The sequence below is a fragment of the Pelodiscus sinensis genome, chromosome 4 (assembly GCF_052426305.1).
Source record: "Pelodiscus sinensis isolate ZL-2025 chromosome 4, ASM5242630v1, whole genome shotgun sequence".
Taxonomy (NCBI): Eukaryota; Metazoa; Chordata; order Testudines; family Trionychidae; genus Pelodiscus; species Pelodiscus sinensis.
Genome location: NC_143055.1, coordinates 17800449 through 17819508, shown reverse-complemented (window position 1 = coordinate 17819508; position 19060 = coordinate 17800449). Strand labels below are relative to the sequence as shown.

General features: G+C 39.0%; 1 protein-coding gene across 5 annotated transcripts in view; it reads right to left on the bottom strand.

Moving 5' to 3' along the window:
- Nucleotides 1-19060, bottom strand: part of NSD2 (nuclear receptor binding SET domain protein 2) — a 189292-nt gene that overhangs the window by 72781 nt on the left and 97451 nt on the right. For all 5 annotated transcript variants that reach the window (XM_075930890.2, XM_075930893.2, XM_075930891.2 and 2 more), the window contains 4 exons: nt 18981-19053; nt 17830-17954; nt 5165-5296; nt 4721-4844 (listed from right to left, as the gene is read on the bottom strand). In XM_075930890.2, the coding sequence (XP_075787005.1) occupies nt 4721-4844; nt 5165-5296; nt 17830-17954; nt 18981-19053 (454 nt within the window). The remainder of the gene's footprint in view (nt 1-4720; nt 4845-5164; nt 5297-17829; nt 17955-18980; nt 19054-19060) is intronic.

The window sequence follows — 19060 nt, the reverse complement described above, 5'->3', positions numbered from 1 at the left end:
CCAAGGCGTAGATGAAGGCTTTTGGCTCCCTAACCAGAACATTGACATTCTAGTTCAGGAGCGGAAAAAATATGGTAAACAGCCAGATCTGGTACGCCACTATCCTGTGACCCAGTGAGATTCTCAGGCAGGCTCCTTGGTCGCCACACTCCTGCAAGCTGCTCAAAGCTGCCAGTTGTGGAGATCATGTCAATCTCCATGCGCCACTGGGGAGGTGGGAGACATGAGGACTGTGCGTGCTGTCCCTGCCTCCAGCACAATGTCACAGCTCCCACTAATGGGAAACCATCCAACAGGAGTGGTCTGGGCCATGCTTGCAGTGCATGCTGCACAGAGGGCCTCCCCACAAGTGGCATGCCATGCACAGAAATGTACGTGGCCCCAACAACCAGGCACTTTGAGCCATATGCGGGGAGCATGGCAAGCAGGGAGCCTGGCTGAAGGCCTCACGGGACTCCTGGCCAGCAGCTACCTAAGATAAGCACCTCCAGGCTAGAGCCTGCATCTAGCACTCCACTCCACCATCCAAACCCTCCGCACTCCCACTCCTGCACATACCCCCTCCAAGACCCTGCATCTCCTCCTACACTTCAATTCTCTGCCCCAAGTAACCATCTCCTCCTTCACACAAACTCCCTCCTGTGCCCCAATGCCCTATCCTGTGCTCCCTTCTGCATCCAAACGCCATCCCAGACCCTGAGCCTGGTCCATTAATATAGAGAAGTGCAGTACTTGACCACTTACCAAATTTCCCCCTCCCCCTCAATCAAAAATATTTGCCCACCTCTGCTTTAGTTGGTTCAGCCATGGCATTTGGGGTGAAAAGGTCAGGAGGGCTATTGGCATATCCACCAAGAGGCTAAGCAACATTGTGAACCAGTGCTGTCATGGCCACGTGAAAGCAATGACTATAATGTCCACTTTGTCTCTGCTCTTCGCTGCAAACAGGTCTATGTGGGATAACCCCACCTCTGGAAGACGGAAAGGGTGATGTGTGCCCTGAGGGACCACTTATAAGTGTCAAAGGAGTGACTGAGGGGGTCTGCCAGTATGTTCCGTGCCCCCAGCAGATGGAAGGCTTGCAGGGAGATATAGTGCTTGATGCAAGAGTCCTTTAGGTGAAGGGCTTCAAAACAGAGAGGAGAATAGTAAGTACCACCCTGTTAGTTTATATGGTACACTGCAGCTGTACAGTCTGTCAGCACAACAACAAATTGACTCTGTAGGTGTTAAAGAAAGGTCTGGCAGGCAAGGCAAACCACTCTAAGTTGTGTGACATTGATGTGCAGGGAGGGTTCTGACTGCAACCATAAGCCCAAGTACTGAACTCATCAAGGTATATTCCCAGCCCATCTCTGATGTGTCTGTGACCAGAAATAGGGAGAATTGGGGGCTGGTGATGGGTACTCCCGCTGCAGCCATGAGTTGAGGGATAGGGAAACCAAGCTGGGGAGAATGACCAGATTGCCCAATGGGTCCCTCTTGGGTCAGTACAACCTTGCAAGCCAGGCTGAAAGAGGCCGGATACGAGCGCCTAGCATGCTGTTCAACAAATGTGCAGGCCTCCATGTGCCCCAGGAGCCTCACACGCAGCTTCTTGCTGTGCTGGGAGGGAACCTTTAGAGACTGAATGAAATCTGTGATCGTCCAAAAACAAGACTTGGGAGGTAAGCTCTCGCACCGGTAGACTTCAAGAGAGCCCCAATGAACTATTTGTTGAGCTGGGACCAGTTTGGACTCAGGGATGTTCATAAGCAGCCCCAGTTTGGCAAAGGTCACCCACACCAACTCTACATGATGATAGACGTGTTCCTGGGTCTGGCCTTTGATAAGCCGGTTGTTGAAGTACAGGAAGACTTGTATGCAACATTTGTGCAAAAACACTGCCACCATGGCTGTGCAGCACTCGAGGTGCAGAGGAAAAGCTAAACAGTAGAACAGATAGCGATGCTTGCGGACAACGAACCTCAGAAACTATGGAAATATGAGAGTACGCATCATTCATGTCAAGGGCAATGCATCAGTCCCCTGGATACAGGGAAGAAATGATGATGGACAAGGAGACCGTGCAAAACCTGAACTTTCTTATGGACACGTTCACATTTAGAAAATCCATAATGGGCCTAAGTTGTCCCTTGGGTTTTGGGATAAGGAAATCTGAGGAACAGAATCCTCAGCCCATGAATTCCTGAAGAACCTCCTCTAATACTCCCCTCTCTCCCCATGAGGAATGACTGCACTTCCTGAATGAGGAGCTGCTCATAAGAGGAGTCTCTGAAGAGGGACAAGGAAGGTGGGAGGGTAGTGAATGGATGGAATATCCCACCTCTACTGTGCTCAGGATTTGAGGGTCATCCACAAGTCCTTTATACTGTGAAGCCAGGTGTCAGTCTTGTCAGAGAGCAGATCCACATAGCTGAAAGGGAGGTCCTTGATTGTGTTCTGGACATTTGGGAACAGCTCATACACTTGGAGCCATGTGTTGTGCCACAATGTGATGATAGTGGCCATGGTTCTCAAACCCAAGTTCAATGCCTCCTGGAGGGAAGTGTGGGCCACAGTTCTGCCCTCTTCCAAGAAAGCCACAAATTCTTGACACGTATCTGTGGGCAAGCGCTCCTGGAATTTGGATAATGCATTCTAGGAGCTGTATACAGATCAACAACAGTGCCTGTAGATTCGGTGAAGCTGGAGCCCCCAGTCTGAATATACCTTATGGACGAAGAGGGTCAGCTTCTTAGCGTCTCTATTTTTTAGGGCAGGCCCCATATGTTCCTTCTGATTAACTATGTCAACTACAAGTGACCCTGGCGAGGGATTGACAAACAAGTGTTCATACACCTACTGGGGAACAAAGTAGCCTCTCTTGGCCTTGTGTTTTTGGAGGGAGGCAGGCTGGGGTCTGCAACAGCACCTAGGTGGTAGGTTGAATGGTCTTGATTAATGGCAATGCCACTTTCGATGGACCCTCAAGGGGCCAGGATGTCCTCACCTTCAAACTCCATTGGCACAATGAGGATGCAATCTAACCACCTCAGGAGGTGCTGATGTGCTTTAGCATCTGAGACAGGGAGGGAGGAGGAAGTTCCCACGCCTGCCTTGTCCAGGAAAGTGTAGGACGACAACTGACTCCTTGAGCTCTGTGGGTGGGCAAATCACTGGTGGCACAGGTACTGGCATGGCCGCATTGCTCTGGAAGCTCCTTCACTAGAACAGACTCAGGCTCCTTTTGGATATCTGGAGCATCCATTGTGGCTGAAGGTGACTGGTGGGACGAAGAAACTGTCACTGCCCTTGACACAGGTCCCTGACATTGATGGTAGGCCCAGGATATCCACAACGGCCATTGTTCAGGATCTTGTGATTGTGGAGGCCAGGATGCCTACACTTCTGGAGGACCTTTCCAATAGTGGCACCGGGAATAGCGGTGCCGAGAACTGGAGAAGTATTGGGCACTATGGGAGACTGACAACTTGGTCTCCGACTCTCACATGTGTTCATAGTCAGACCAAGAGGGTGCAGTGCCCAACAGCACTGGAAATCAGTGCCAAGAAGATGGAGAGCTGTGCAGCAACATGGCTGGCCTGCCTCTGTGCCTAACTGAAGCCAATGCCAGAATAAGCTCCGGAGTCAATGCTGGAAGTATTGGTATCAGGAGAGAGATTTGCACTGATGGCAATGCCGCTGGCCAGGTAGACGCCGAAGTATGTGCCAAAGTGGTGCTCTGCAGTGGGTGCTGATGCCTGTGCCAGTGAGTGTGAACCAGGACCTGCACTGGAGCTGCATGCTTCATTATTTAGATAAGGTCCCCAGTGGCCTCAAAATATCTGGTGTAAAGGGGAAGTCCAAGTCCTCCTCCAGAATTCCACACACAAGAGAGTCTAATGAGCCCAGACTCAACAGTCTCATTCTCATGGCCGGAGTTGATGGTGCCGCGCCGTGCCTACAGTGTCCTGAAGCGGGACACACTGAAGCACACTGATGCTGAACCAAGGAACTGGCCTTAAAGGTCAGGGACAAATGCCAGTATTTCCTTAAGAGCTTCTCAGCGGTATCAAAGAGTCTTACATTCAGGCTGCTACACTGCACACCAAAGAGGCTAGCGTCAGGTTCAGCACTGAGGGTCTGAGTGCCATTTCCATAAAGTGTTTGTCCCTCTCTCGCTTAGTCCTCAGCTTGAAACGTCTGCAAATATTGCACTTATCTGTTAAGTGTCCTTCATCTAAACACTTAATGCAAGCCATATGTAGGTCTCTTCTGGGCAAAGGCTTGTCACAGAAGTAGCAGTGCTTAAACACCTACTGCATTCCCGGGGGAGATGGGGAGAGAAACACTACTGGAGAAAAAAAATGAATGGGAGACGAGCCTCCAGATTAGAAACTATTAACTAACTACTACTTGAATAATTAACAACTAATTATACACATGAAGCAAAGCAAGAGAACAAGCACTCCAATGACCATCACTGGCAGTATAAAGGAACTGAGGAAGTGAAGGGTTGGCAGAGCCCTATAAACTGAGCCATGCAGATGCCACTCCAGGGGGCTCAATGGATACCACTAAAGGAAAAATATTCCAACTGTGCACATGGCATGTGCATATATCCACTGGAATGCACATGAGCAGTCACTCAAAGAAAAATACATACTCTAGCATGATTTCTGAGGATGACTTACATGAATATTATGACTTTTTATAAACATAAATGAACCAGACTTGCCTGATGTACATTCACGACAAATGAATTTTCCTGCTGGTCTTCCAGGGAGCCCAAGGCAGCTTACATGAAAAGCTCCAAAGCATAGGCCTTCACATAGCAGGAGATCACCAGGTTTTTCACACAGCTTTTAAATCAGAAAAGTATTGAGCATTAAAAATACACATGGGATAAAATATTTTCTTTGTTATTTCTCTCACCCACTTCCTTTTCACCCACATCTTTTCCTCTGCTTCACATATAAGTCTACAACCATCACATTATCTAGTTTCCAAAAAACATTTTTCCTTTCCTACATAATATTTGTGTGTCCTCTAGACCCACAAACAGCTAAATACAGATTGTACCTCACTGGGCTGGCAACCCTCAGGACCTGGCTGGTTCCAAACAAGGAATTTGCCAGACCAAGGAAGATAAATGCCTAACTGACTAACTAATGTCTCTCACCTGACACACATATTCTTTTTTTGCTGCTGCTCCTCTCTCAGATTTTTTGGATGATATAGAAGCTTCTGTCTGAGTCTCATCTGCACTTTCATAGGGTGACTCTGATCGCTCATCTCCTTGACCATCCGAGATCTGAAGATTAAATGTATGCATTAAATCTATCAAATTCAGAGGAAAATGGTTGAGTGCAATCAGTTTTGTAACAGACACTTACTAAGGAAATAAGTAGATGGAATTCTATACTAATACAGCCTCAGACTGTTGTTTGCCACCACAAAAATAAATTTTAAGAAGCAAGCAATCTAGGAGACTTCCTGATCAGTCTTGTCCTCTACAGGTAGAAAGCCAAAGCTCAGCAAATGTAGAGGGAGTGAAATCATTGTTCCTGAAATTAAAAGACTAGAGTTGCATGCAGGCGGATACCCTATAAAAAGATGAAGCACTGTTTTCACAGGCTAAACCAGGGATAGGGAACCTAAGGCCTGGAGGCTGAATGTGGTCCCTGGGTCTGGTCTCTGAGGCTTAGGGTCTCTTCTCCCTACTGCCTCTCCCCACACTGAGGAGCCAGCACTAGCACTCCAGCCCCATCCCTGTCCCCCGCAGCCCCAACTCATTTTTCTGTGGGTCAGTAGCTCCCGACCCAAAAAAGGTTCCCCATCCCTAGACTAAACAATAAAAAACTCAAGATCTTGCTGCTTGCCATTTTAGACTCAATTGTTATAATTATCCAATGGCCAACATACTGTACTATATACAGATGAATGATAGAGGTCTTCCATAAGAAATAGAAAACACGTGTATGTTAGTGATGCTGCTTCTCTGAAGCATGTTGTCTGCAAAATCACTTATTAGATGCATATAATCAGTGCTGTTGAGCTTGTGGAAAAGCAGTACCCCAAACTGGTACTGTACAAACATCACTTCATAAAACTGAACTTCGGAGCCTTGCCTCATATTCCCAACTACCACTTAACCTCAACTCTCGTGAGTGCAGAACTCAAAGGAAAAGTGGAATATGCAGAGACAACACTCTCAGAATCACATTTACTATGGTAAATAACTTTTATTCCCTCTTTCAGGGTGATCTCTGCATATTCCTACCAGTGGGAGTCTAACAAGCAATAAATCCCCTCCCCCGCACTTCCCCAAGGAGAATGAGGTGGGGACTTTAATAAGGACTGCACAAAACTGTCCTCTTAAAGCAAGCATCAAAACCATAAGCTAAAACAAAACAGTAGTGCAGCATTTCTGAAGATTTTTATAATGAAAACATCATGCAGGCAAGCTTTCAATGCCACATTAGCCTTACACTAACAGACCTTTGGTAATTGTCATCCTTGTTAATGTAGTATTTTGCTACATCGCCAGAGAATTCATTTATGTAAGGAATGAAAAAAAAATACTGTATTAGCCTCTATGACCAGCCCAAAGGCAACAAAACGCAAGACTGACTTCCTAAATCTTTAGTTCTATCGAAACACATGAGTTAAAGCCCATTTGATACCTATGGTATAGATGTTCATCTGTATCCTTGTGAAACAGAGTGGCAGAAAAAAAACTCCACAAGCTCATCTTACAGATGTAACTGGAGTTAAAAAAAAAAACAAGCAAAACTAATTGTAGTGTGAGAACTCTACATGTAGTGAGATACCTGGCTCTCCAGAGGTTAGTTCCTAGGATCTATTTGAAAAAATAGGGGGGGGGGGGAAAGGGGGAGAGAAGGGAAATGTAAAACCCTGGTATAAATATTTAATCTTAGCTTATCTGCCATGTTCACACTTTACGATATTTCTACCTGTTTGCAACTGCGATCAGCCAGAAATATTTGCTCTACAGGGATGGCTGATAAGAGGTATGTCCACTAGAAGACCCAAAATGGTGAGTTACTAGAATAGTTATAAATCTAAAGTTTCTGTAGCCTTGGAAACTTCGGGGGGGAGGAGGGACCTGTCTGCTAAATTCAAAAAGACAAAAATGGTGGGCAAGGACATTTTATTTCAAATTTCTAAAGTTGTCCACAAAAGGTTCTAATCCATACATATAAATGGGAAGACAAGGAGAAGGGGGAAAGGTGTTTGTTTGAACATGTACAGATAAAGTTTTGAATAACTGAATGAATTTCCAATATAACTGACGTAAGAAGAGGTGATCCTGATTTGGGGGTGGGAGGTTCAGGACTGGGGCAGACCTGAACAGAGGGAGAGGGCTGCATGGTGATTCTGTCTCTCTTCTGTATGGTTTTATGAGAAGCAATCCTATTCCAGGCACATCCCATTTTTCTGGCACAATCAAACCCTTATTTTGCTTTAAGTTATGAGAAGAGGAAGCTGTATACTGAATTTGGTGGTCCTAACTCTCACAGTTTAGGAATAGTTCTTGAAAACAGAAATATGTACCTCAACTATACTAGTAGATGAGGTAATTTCCCAACAAACTGATTATTTTGCTCAGAGAAAATTAGTTTCTTATAATTTTAAGCTGAAAATGAAACTTTTGAGTGCACTGTTGGGGCAGCCATCTTGAGGAAAAAGTTTGAGACCGATTACTGGAGGTTGTCGAAATACTGAATTATTTCCATTCTTGTTTAAATTTTGATATACTTACGATGTTTAGGAAAATCACATATCAACTTTTTTATTTATATGAGTAGTATTTAAACTCTTATTTTTACCTCCTAGAATGTTCACATACAGAGTGCCCAAATTGTATATTTTTAACAAACTTCCTAAAGCTGTTAAAAAAATGTAAAGCTGACAAATACAGCAATACTAATTGCTCCCTAAAGAAACACTATCAAAAAGCATTTCCAAAAAAATCAAGAGATGAGTTGGAAAGTGTGCTATGAAGGTTAACATAGCTTCTGTTCCATCAAAAAAGATAAGACCATTGCAGTCTTCTTGTGAAAAATGCATTCCTTGTTCCCAATCTCCTTTTTCTTTAAACTAGAGCAATATTAATACAATACATTCCCTGATTTTTTTTAATTAAAAATATGCTCAATGAATTATTTTGGGGGAGCTCTATCTGGCCTATGTTATAAAGACAGTCAGACTAGCGGATCACAAATGGTCCCTCCTGACTTTATAATCTACACCAGGAGAAGTCAAGTCCTAAACTATTCAGGTTTTACACCTTAAAGTCAACCTATAAACTAATAGGAAATCAGCATAGACACTGAAATAGAACTGTTATGTGCATGAACATTGGCACAATGAGGAAGGATCAATCCAAGCATGTCCAATGTAACCGCAGTGGTGGACTTAGTCACCTACTTAGAACACGGCAATCTACAGTCTAAACCAATACTAAAAGCATCCTAAGACTTTCTGGGGATGCGCACACAAGATTGAAACAATCAGCTAGAGCTAAATTCGTGGTAGGAGACTACCTACCCAAAAGCACAACTACACCACCAAAAATGCCTTTCCACAAACAACAATTGAACTGAACAGAGCCAAATCCATTGTAACAATACATTAAGCTAAGGGCAAGTCTACACTAGAGAATTAAGTCAACCTAAGTTATGTTGATATACAGACACTACAGTAATTAAATCATTTTTCCATATCGACACTACCCTCGTTTTAGCAGTGCACATCCCCACTGAGAGGACTTATACTTGGCATCATGGGACAACTTCTAAAAGTTAGCAATAGTAAACGTAAGCAACAGTGTCTACACTATGTCAACCTATCCACATCAACTTGCACGCTTACACCTCTAGTGAAGGTCAATCTAAGCTGACTTCTGCCAACGTAACTGTAGTGCAGGCTTGAGCTACTTTGCATTATATGTTGCTTAAGTAAGCAATACATGGGCTCTCTCAAAAAAAGTATCTATTCAAGAAATCTGATTGCACTGATTTTTAAATTTTACTTTCTCCATACTAGCATTGTATTATTACTGATAGAATATGTAGTAGTGAGAAACTAAAAATGTAAATTTTCAAATAAATTTATAAAATCTTTCATTTTAATATTCCCATATTTTTGCTATTTACAGCAACTGGAAGTTTTGTAAGGACAGCTAAAACGTGATAATATATAATCAAGCAAAGCATGTCATCAATAAGTCTGATTATTTCACCCATTTTACATTAATGTAATACCATCCTCTTCAATTATGTTACCCCAGACTTACATTGGTGTATGAAAGACCATATTCAGGCCTCATTTCCAAAAAGTTTTTTTGCTTGAAATACATCTTTCAGTTGCCTTAAGTCCTTTAAATTATTACCAGAATTCTAGTGGATTTTATTTGACAATGGTAGACATACTGCTAAGAAGGCTACATAAACAGTTTTTATAAAAGCTCTCTTCACTATTGTTTCCTTACATGACAAGAATGCTTTGCATACCACAATATTTGATACACAAATCTGTTGTAACTAAACCAGTAACAAACCCTGAATTTTGTTCATATTAGTCCATATTTTTAGGTATAATTTTGCAAATTTTGGCCTAATATTTTATACTGTACAGGAGTATAGAAAAGTACAAAATAAAATCACAATGGACCTATTCAAAATGAAAGACTGTTCTGTGGAATAATAGTTTCCTTCCTGAGAAAACAGACGTTAATGGAAAGGCTGTGCTCAAGTGCAGTTTGGGGGAGGTGGTGGTGGGGGGAAGGAGTTGTTTAGAAAAGGGTGAAGAAGGAGAAGATAAGATGTTTCTCTGTACAAGTTGAGATAACTGTAAGGCCCAAGAAAAACTCCACAAAGAAATTATCTGAATAGGCCAGTGTATATCTTTGTATTAGTTTTTCGAATTTTAATGTATCTAGTGCAATTCTTTGGGGGAGTATTTTCTTCAGAACACATGAGAAAGGTAATTAAGAGTACTGTTTACAGGCAAAAAAGGTCAGTTTTTTCCATTTTAATTTAAAACTAGCATCAATTGCAAGCTATAATTATGTTGCCAACTAAAATCATCATAAAGGTGATGGGCTCAAAGGATAAGTATTATGATGTTGTGACAAAGTGCCTAATATTAGTGTGGTATAAAACAATTGCTTTTTAAAAGTAGAGTCATTTATGATGTTTTTGATACCAAATAGCTGATGCCAATTCTATCATTGTATTTAATAGCTAATAGAACACTCTTCCTCCGACTTCCCTTACTCCTCATAAAATGAAGGTTACAGGATTTGGAGCAAGTAGTCCTCCAGTTTGACAATATTTTGACATTATTTCGAAGTAACTGCCTCCTGTGTAGATGTGGACTAAGTTATTTCAAAATAATGTTGCTGTGTAGACGTACCCTTAGGGACTAAGAACAACTGACTTTTAAAACTTAAGGTTAGCAGGTAGGCCTTTTCTATCCTGTACACATCCACTTCACATAAGGTCTAAGTGAATATTCCATAAGTATTAACACGGGGCACCTGGTCAAAGGAATATCCCACGTACAAAGTTAAGTGAACATATTAATATAATCGATTTGACCTCAAGCCATGCTGCGATAAGCAGTCAAGCAGCACAGCCAGAAAATCTTAGCCTGAGTTTCAAATAAGCATGTTTCAAAAGTAAGTTACTTCAGAAGTTTCTTTTAATACAAAAACAGCATGTGCAACATTCACTACCTCCCACAAATACTTCTTATTTGGGGCCAATGAAAACCATCAAATAGTGTAGGTTTAAGGGGGAGGAGGGAAGAGACTATAGGAATTCTAGATAACAAAATGATAAGCCACAGACAGCTGCACTCATCCAATTTGCAGTACAGAAATTTAAAAAGAAAACCTGTAGGAAGACAAGAAAATCCTATTTGTTTTGCTCAGTTATCCCTTAGTCAAGAGACTTTTAGTAACTAAACATTGAGGCTACGTCTACACTGGCCCCTTCTCCGGAAGAGGCATGCTAATTTAGAACTTTGGAATAGGGAAATCCGCGGGGGATTTAAATATCCCCCGCGGGATTTAAATAAACATGGCCGCCGCTTTTTTTCCGGCTTGGGGAAGAGCCGGAAAAAAGCGTCTAGACTGGCGCGATCCTCCGGAATAAAGCCCTTTTCCGGAGGAACTCTTATTCCTACTTGTAAGGGCTTTATTCCGGAGGATCGCGCCAGTCTAAACGCTTTTTTCCGGCTCTTCCCCAAGCCGGAAAAAAAGCGGCGGCCATGTTTATTTAAATCCCGCGGGGGATATTTAAATCCCCCGCGGATTTCCCTATTCCAAAGTTCTAAATTAGCATGCCTCTTCCAGAGAAGGGGCCAGTGTAGACGTAGCCCAAGATTTTTTTTGTCGTCCTAGGTTTATAATCTACAAATTTAAGAATTTTTAAAAGCTGTTTATAGGGCCTTCTGCGGTGCCTCATTCACCATGTCTTTTTCCTTATAAAGCAAAGCCACTATTGCCACCAAAAGGAAGACAACATTTAGTTTGAAATTAGTTGAAAAATGCAAATATCGGCTGATGCAAGAGTATAAGAGTCAGGAAGCAAGTTTTTAATATTGTCCATCATGCATTAGCAAATGCAGAGCTAGGAAAGGTTAATACATATTTATGCATAGCATTAGTATTATAACTCTTCATGTCTCCCTGACTTGGACACACTCTCCCAGAGACAGGCAAATCCTCTCTAGCCTAGTAAGGCTCAAAACAAACAGCATTTTCAAATGTACAAGTGTTAGTAATGTTTTACTATTTGTTTTCTATCTTTGATACAGATGGAATAGAAGGGAAGCCAAAGTATTGCCCCTCACATAGCCAGTGTCTTAAGATTTCCAAGACACTAAAGTGTAATAAGGTTCAACTATCTTTTCCTTAGACACGTGATGTTTTTACTAAATTGCTGCATAAAATGCTTGTTATAATAGCAATTACTTTGTATGTGTAACAGCACTTCAACTGCTACAAAGCATGCAGCCTTAGATCTCGCACTGTACCCAAGTCACAACTCCTCAGTCATGTATTGCTTACTCTTATTATCTTCTGTGTGTGTATACATTTAAAATCAGAAAGATACCCCCCAAAATGTTTTTACCAGAAAAGCTAGCCCTCCCAATTTCCCACTTTAACCAAACACTGATGTTTAGAATCACAAGCACTCTAGAAAAAATACTCAAATTCTTTTTTAAAAACAGGTATTTAAAATGAAAACAAACAATATCAGAAAAGTTTTATTTGCTCCTTTAGTTGTTCGTTAAAGCAATCATTTACAGAGAATTTCAAGCCTTGCTGTCCCATTGATCTCTCTCCCCCTCTCCCATGTCCATTAAACAGCTTGTACATTTTCTTAAGGCACTGGCGTCCACTGTTTAAGTAGCATCCTATATTAGGCACCCTTACTCTCTTGTATAAACACATTAGTAGGATTACTATCACATAGAAATCAAGGGTTAGAAGTTATTGCAAACCTTTGATTTATCACCCAGAAAGTAACTTCTATGCCTTGATTTCTGTACGATAGTAATCCAGGAAGTGGTTATGGTATAAACCTGAGTACCCTATTGTCTACATTACAGTAGCACACACACAGCACTGCAGCTGTGTCATTGTAGTGTAGATGTTTTTTATATTGATGGAAAGGGTTTTTTGTCAATACAGGTAATCCACCTCTAAAAGAGATAGTAGCTAGGTCAACTAAAAAATTCCAGTTTAATCTGGAGGAAGGTTAGGTTGACTGTGGTGCAGAGGGCACAATTTTTTTCAAAACTATCAACAATGTAATTAGGTCAATCAAATTTTTAGATGTAAACAAGGCCTGATTTTTCTGACAAACCAAAACTCTTTGATGTTTTCTATGGTAATACTTTACTTTAATTGTTTCTTCACCTTTTCGAATGGCTCAACTATCATGGTTTTTCAGTCTTAAGTAAAATTGATATTGGAATCAAACAACTGAACATGCAAAATGACAGACTGTATTCAGAAGACAAATATCTATTGTGGAAAGAGACAGAAAAACTGACAGAGCCAACTGAGTTGAGGTAACATTTGTTTTATTTCAGTATAGGAGATCCTGAACTGAAGAATTCTGTTTTGGCCCAAACTATTAAACTGGATAGGCTATTCTCTGAATACACTGTGCCAAAAGTGTACATTGTACTATGGAATTAAAAAGTTGGTCTTGGACACGTTCCACCTTTACCATTAGCAATAGCCTGAAGTTTCAGATAAGGTATGCATTTCTGAATAGTCCTGCAATACAAATAACTGAGAACTTTATTTAATATTGTTGATTGCATAGAGGAATTCAAGACACTGCTGGGATGGATGTGGGATAAAAACCTATATTATGTGAACACGTTATAAACAGAATCTCAGCCTTTGGAGTCCAAAGAGTTTACAAAATAAAAATAATACATGAGAAATTCAATTTTCTATTTAAATGTGTTGCCAAAGAACAACATTCAACCCTAGAACTTTCTCATGTGAACGTGGAAGCATCCAAAAGCACTAAGATATGACAGACAATGCAGGTCTCTTCAGTTACTGTAGGCTTTGGGTGATGTTAAGTAGTGAAAGACTAAAACTCTTTTACTTGCAATGATCCTCCAAAATCGTAATATTTCAGATGTTTATTGGTGGCATGAAATAGGGGGGAGGAGGGGACTATAACAAGGTTAATATCCCTCCCCTCTCAACATTTTTTACTAATGCGCACTGGATAAAGACAAAAAATAAACTCTAGTAGACACTGGATTTACAGGTTATAGAAGACAACCCATGTTTTCTATTTTGGTTTATTCTTAAATATGGTTTTCAGAGGGGATTATCTAAAAGGGAATCTAGAAAAACACAGTGCTAGAAATAGAGAATTTAGTTTTCTAGATCTGTAAGCACAGCTTGAACTACTTTGTGGTTAGCACACTAATTTCTTCAGATAGTACAATGTTTTTAATCATTGTATTTTGAGAACTCTACCTGAATACTGTAGTAAAATTAGACATGTGTAGATAAATGGAATTCAAGCTTTGTTTTAATAAAAGTTACATGTATTTTCTGAAGATTATCGTCTTAATTAAATATCTTACCTTGGTCTTAAGATTTCTCCTTTGTGTGTATTTGCTAACACCAGTAAAAACAGATATAACAAATCTGCCACAAACTAATAATGATATAATTTCTTACTGTATACAAAAACATTACAACTTGAAGTCGCTGTCTTGGAATAATGTTTAATTCTAAATATGGTATGTTATGTTTATGAACAGAAGTACAGCCTGTTTGATAAAGGGTGTTAAGAAGCTATAGAGTTTTCTCCATAAGAGGAGGAAAAAAAATGTTTTAACAGTATTACTATAATACTGTTAACCTTCTTGCATTAGCAAAACCTTTTCAGGGGTTTCTTTAAACTGCTGAGAGACAGCCAACTCAATTCATTGTTCCCAAGTGTGAGAAATGGTAACCTGGCTAAGACGACAGAATATTCTATGCCCCATACTTCTTTTTCTGCTTGTCTGTATCAATGTTTATGGAAAGTATCTACATCTTCTACTACATGCATATCTATATCCAAGTAATTGATATCCATCAAATTTAACTGAAAAGTTAAAACCAGGTATGTCTCATTTCAAGCATATTGAAATGTGTGCCAATAATCTAGCAGTCCTACGGGCATGGAGCTGCTTTTTTAATTTTTTTAAAAATCCAATTGCACTCTAAGGGCACCCACATACAATTCTTTAAAACTTTACTCATCTACTCAATTTTTGAAGAACCAGAAAGCAAAACTAAACACTCGTTTTAACCTCTAAAAAGAGATCAATGACATAACTAAATGTCTTCTCATAAAGATCATGAAGCTTTCATGTTGTTATACCCACGCTCTCCTATAATTATACAGAAGATGTTTCTCATTCTCTAGAGCTTTTGCAGTGTTACTATTAAATTGTAATTCCATTTCATAATAGGTTATTCATTTAGAATTTCATGTTTTAAAATAGCATTTCATATGGGATATAAAGGCAAACATTTTTACTAACAAGTGAACATACAGAAAATTAACTACTTTTGTCTCAAAATTAGTTGCATAAGTAGTTTTCATCTACATTAATAATTACAAAAGAATGAAAAATAAAGTTTCATCTGATGATGCAACCCTACGATTTTCAAAAGTTACTAGTGATTTTGGGTGCTCAACTTAAGACACCTTTAAAGAGCCTACATTTTAGAAAGTCTAAGCACCCACAATCTAGGCATCGAAGGTCACTATTAAGTTGAAAAATTTTGACTTAATTGATCATTCATGTAAATTCTATGAAAAAAACAACACAGTCGCTTTTCATTAAAACAAGATATTTTCTCCATGGTTTTAAACTTCCTTAAGTAGCAATGAAGACAGATTTAAGAGGCCTAAATGTAGCTTCCAAGAACTCCAGAAAAATATTGCATTTGAATCTGGTTCCCATCCGGCAACAATATATGGTCACCTATTGAAAGAGGAAGAAGGCCAGAATTTTTTCTACACTGAACTGTGGATGTGCATGCATATGTAAGCAGGGTGTGTGCTATTTTTCTCACCTACCTTAAAGAGCATGTCTAACTTCACACCTTAAGCTATAAAAGTGACCACAAAAATATAAGTCAGAACATCAAATACATTTATACTATCAAAGAACTGCATTCTATCAATTAGCTTTGCATCACTATTACATAAAAACAAAGATCAATATTCTTAATCACCTCAATTTTTGTTTTATAATGATTTTTAAACACTCCCTTTCCTTTTATCAACTTGGAAATGTTTCTGTTTATTAACACCCTTAGGCCACGTGTCTACACTGCCAAACATGCACGCACTAAAGTAACGTTACAATTTTTTTAAACCCCACCTACAAAAATCTGATTTTTATTTAATTCTTATTTTGTTTCACAGAACAATCATTTGTAAGTTCGGAAGCCAATGCCTACTGTGTCTTCCTTTATTTACTGGCACAATATCTATCATTAGAGAAAACTCGCTAGGCCAAATCCTAAGCTGGTGTTAGTTAAAGTCAGTGTTATTTACACAAGCTAAGAATCTAGCACATAACCATTATTCTGAAATTGCCATTGTTTGTGAAAACTTTATTTTAAGATAATGTTGTCCAATTTCTTTTCAACCTCTCTCAGAAACTGTTAAAATAACTCACTTCCTTGTTTGCAAACCTGTATTATGTAAACACAGCTCTAACGACCATATGTATTAATCCTTGTTCTTTCCTCATATCTCATGTGCAACACAATGAAGAATTTCCAGTAGACATTTCAAAGAGATTCCAACTCAGCCCATGTGCTTGTACAATTTGGCTCACCATCATTTGTAGGTGGAAAGAGACTTTGACCCTAGATTTTTCCTGTCCTAAAACAACTGAGCCTTCAAAGAAAGATCTCTGGACAGTGAATTTTTAATTGATATTTAGAAATCAGAGATTGTCTTCCCAAATTACAACAATATCAAGAGATGTACATTTTAAACCAAACAGATTCACATTTCCTCCTTACATGGATTTGGTTGACAAGTCAAATGCCACAAACACATACAACATTAGGTATATAACCTCAACAGTTGCTCCAAAAAAGTGGAAAACTTAAGCTAAATGAACAAAATCAGCTGATTCAGATAAAGGTAAGAACTAGTATTAACTGACTATTACCCTAGGCAGTCCCTCCTGAATGTTTTGTTTTTGTTGTTGGGGAGGTGGAATAAAACATTAAGTAAGTAACTAACTAAACAGCAGTTAATGTACAGTCATTCCTATTTGTAAAAGTAAGTCATTTACTGAAAACAGTCCAGATGCACTCATCGTGGTATCTGAGCACATTACGTTTTTAACAAAATAGTGAAATGAAAAAAGTGAAAGGAACTACAGCTTAAAGTCCTATTATATTGCAAACACCAATTCTCTTCGACAAACCTAAAACCTTCATGATTTTTTAAAAAAAATATTTGACATTTTAATATGAACTGCTGAGGTTGCCTATGTCTGGTTCCTGCTAAATGTCTGGAATCCCCTTTTAGAACAGCATACACAGTTTGTTCTCCTGCTATCATTCTTTGACTGTTTGTTTTAATAGTACAGAAGACCAGTAGATTGGATTCCATTTATCATATATCAATATACACTTATATTAGTATAGGTCAATTGAGGAAAATTACAGAACCGAATATGCAGACCTAAGACTATGATCATTAAAATATCAAAAAGATACATCCTTCACTGCCTTTTAAAGTATGCTGGAGATTAAGCTACTTGTGGAGAAACAGTACCTAATTGAACAGATCAAAAACAATTGAGAGCATGAAATACCACTACTCAGAAAACTGACCAAGACTGATGTAGACCAAATACAGAGGATGAAGAAAGTTGCTTCAATATAAAACCTATGGCAACATGACAGTGTTGTTACACAATGTAAATAACATAGTCCACAATTAAATAAAATCTGTAAGAAAATACACAACACACTGACATTTTACTTTGCTTCTAAGAGAGGGTTACAATTCTAAAACTTTTTTGGTAAATACATTTAAAAACCACAATAATATAAGTCCCTACCTAGACATTTGTTACAATAAATGAATTTGCAATACACACAATAACAAGTTTTACAAAGGCCAGAACTAACTTATCCAGAGCATGATTAGAGAATTTTTTTTTTTTGCATATTTTTAAAATTCACACCTGATACTTTTTGTAATTATATGGCCGTGTGTGAATACCCCTTTTTTTTTTTACCTCATTTTCAGTTAAGGAAGCTGAAGGAGATGAACTCTTGCTAAAAGCAAGAGTTGAAGATTCTGCTGCTGAAGCCCGATTTCGCTTCTTCAGTGGTTTACATGCATCAGACAGATTTTTCGTTGCTGTAAAATAATTTTGGTTTACAAAGTGAAGTTTGGACCTTTAAAATGTTATCTCCTTGAAGCCATTTAAAATAGCCCCTCAGTGGGAAGGTATTGTTTAGGTATGTCATCTGGGCATCTATGTAGTACCAAGTAAGAAGTGCTAAATCAGTTTTTGAAATAATAATGAATTCTGTTTTGAAGACTCAAGAGATCTCCAATTAAAGAAATACATACTATAAATTGTTTAAGATTTCCCAAATAGTGTGCTAATTTTTTTTGTTACAATACTCTGATTTACTACTTTTTAAAAGAGACGTAACACTAATTTGCTCAAACACTACATTAAAAAGCCTACATTATCTCAGGAAAATGTTCACTTTGTTAACAAAAATTCCCTTTTTAAAAAAGTTTAAATATAAAGGAACTGGATGCTTACATTATAAAATGGCAACAATATCATGTGGATTTAGTATAGGTCTTACTGCAGTGTATTAACACTTTTGAAACTGAATGCAAGAGTTAATAAATGTGTTCTGGTGTTCTTATAAAAGTTACCTTAAATCTGTGCATGATTAACAAATTTGATGAATGAACCATTTAGCACACACGATTGTTTTCTAACTGCCTCTCAACTCTTCACACTGCCTCTCAAACAAACTGTTTAAAAAGAAGTTCTTGAATCACACATCAATTTAAGTTTGATGGTCACTCTTTACTATATACACTTTATTGAATAAATATAAAATGAATCATGCATTTGAGCAGCAAAGTTTATATTGTTACTTTACAATGTCAATGGGCAACAGTTTTAATTTAGTGCCATCAAATGATGAACTTGTGAACTGCTGCTAAAAATCAGCAATACACAATTTAAATCAAATATAGTAGTGCAAAATGCTGGCAGAGAAGAGTGCAACCCCTCAAATTGGGGTTTAATGAGTAACTTAATATGGCTTCAAAGTTTAGATGGCTGTCTCAGACAACCTGCTAAGTTTCAATGATTTAACAGAAAAAGTTAATTAAAACTTATTCTGACCACATTACCTGACTGGTTCTTTTGTGAAGAGAAGGTTTCTGTGACCTTTGTTTTTGCTGTTTTGTCATTGCTTGTCTCCCTCTGTCAC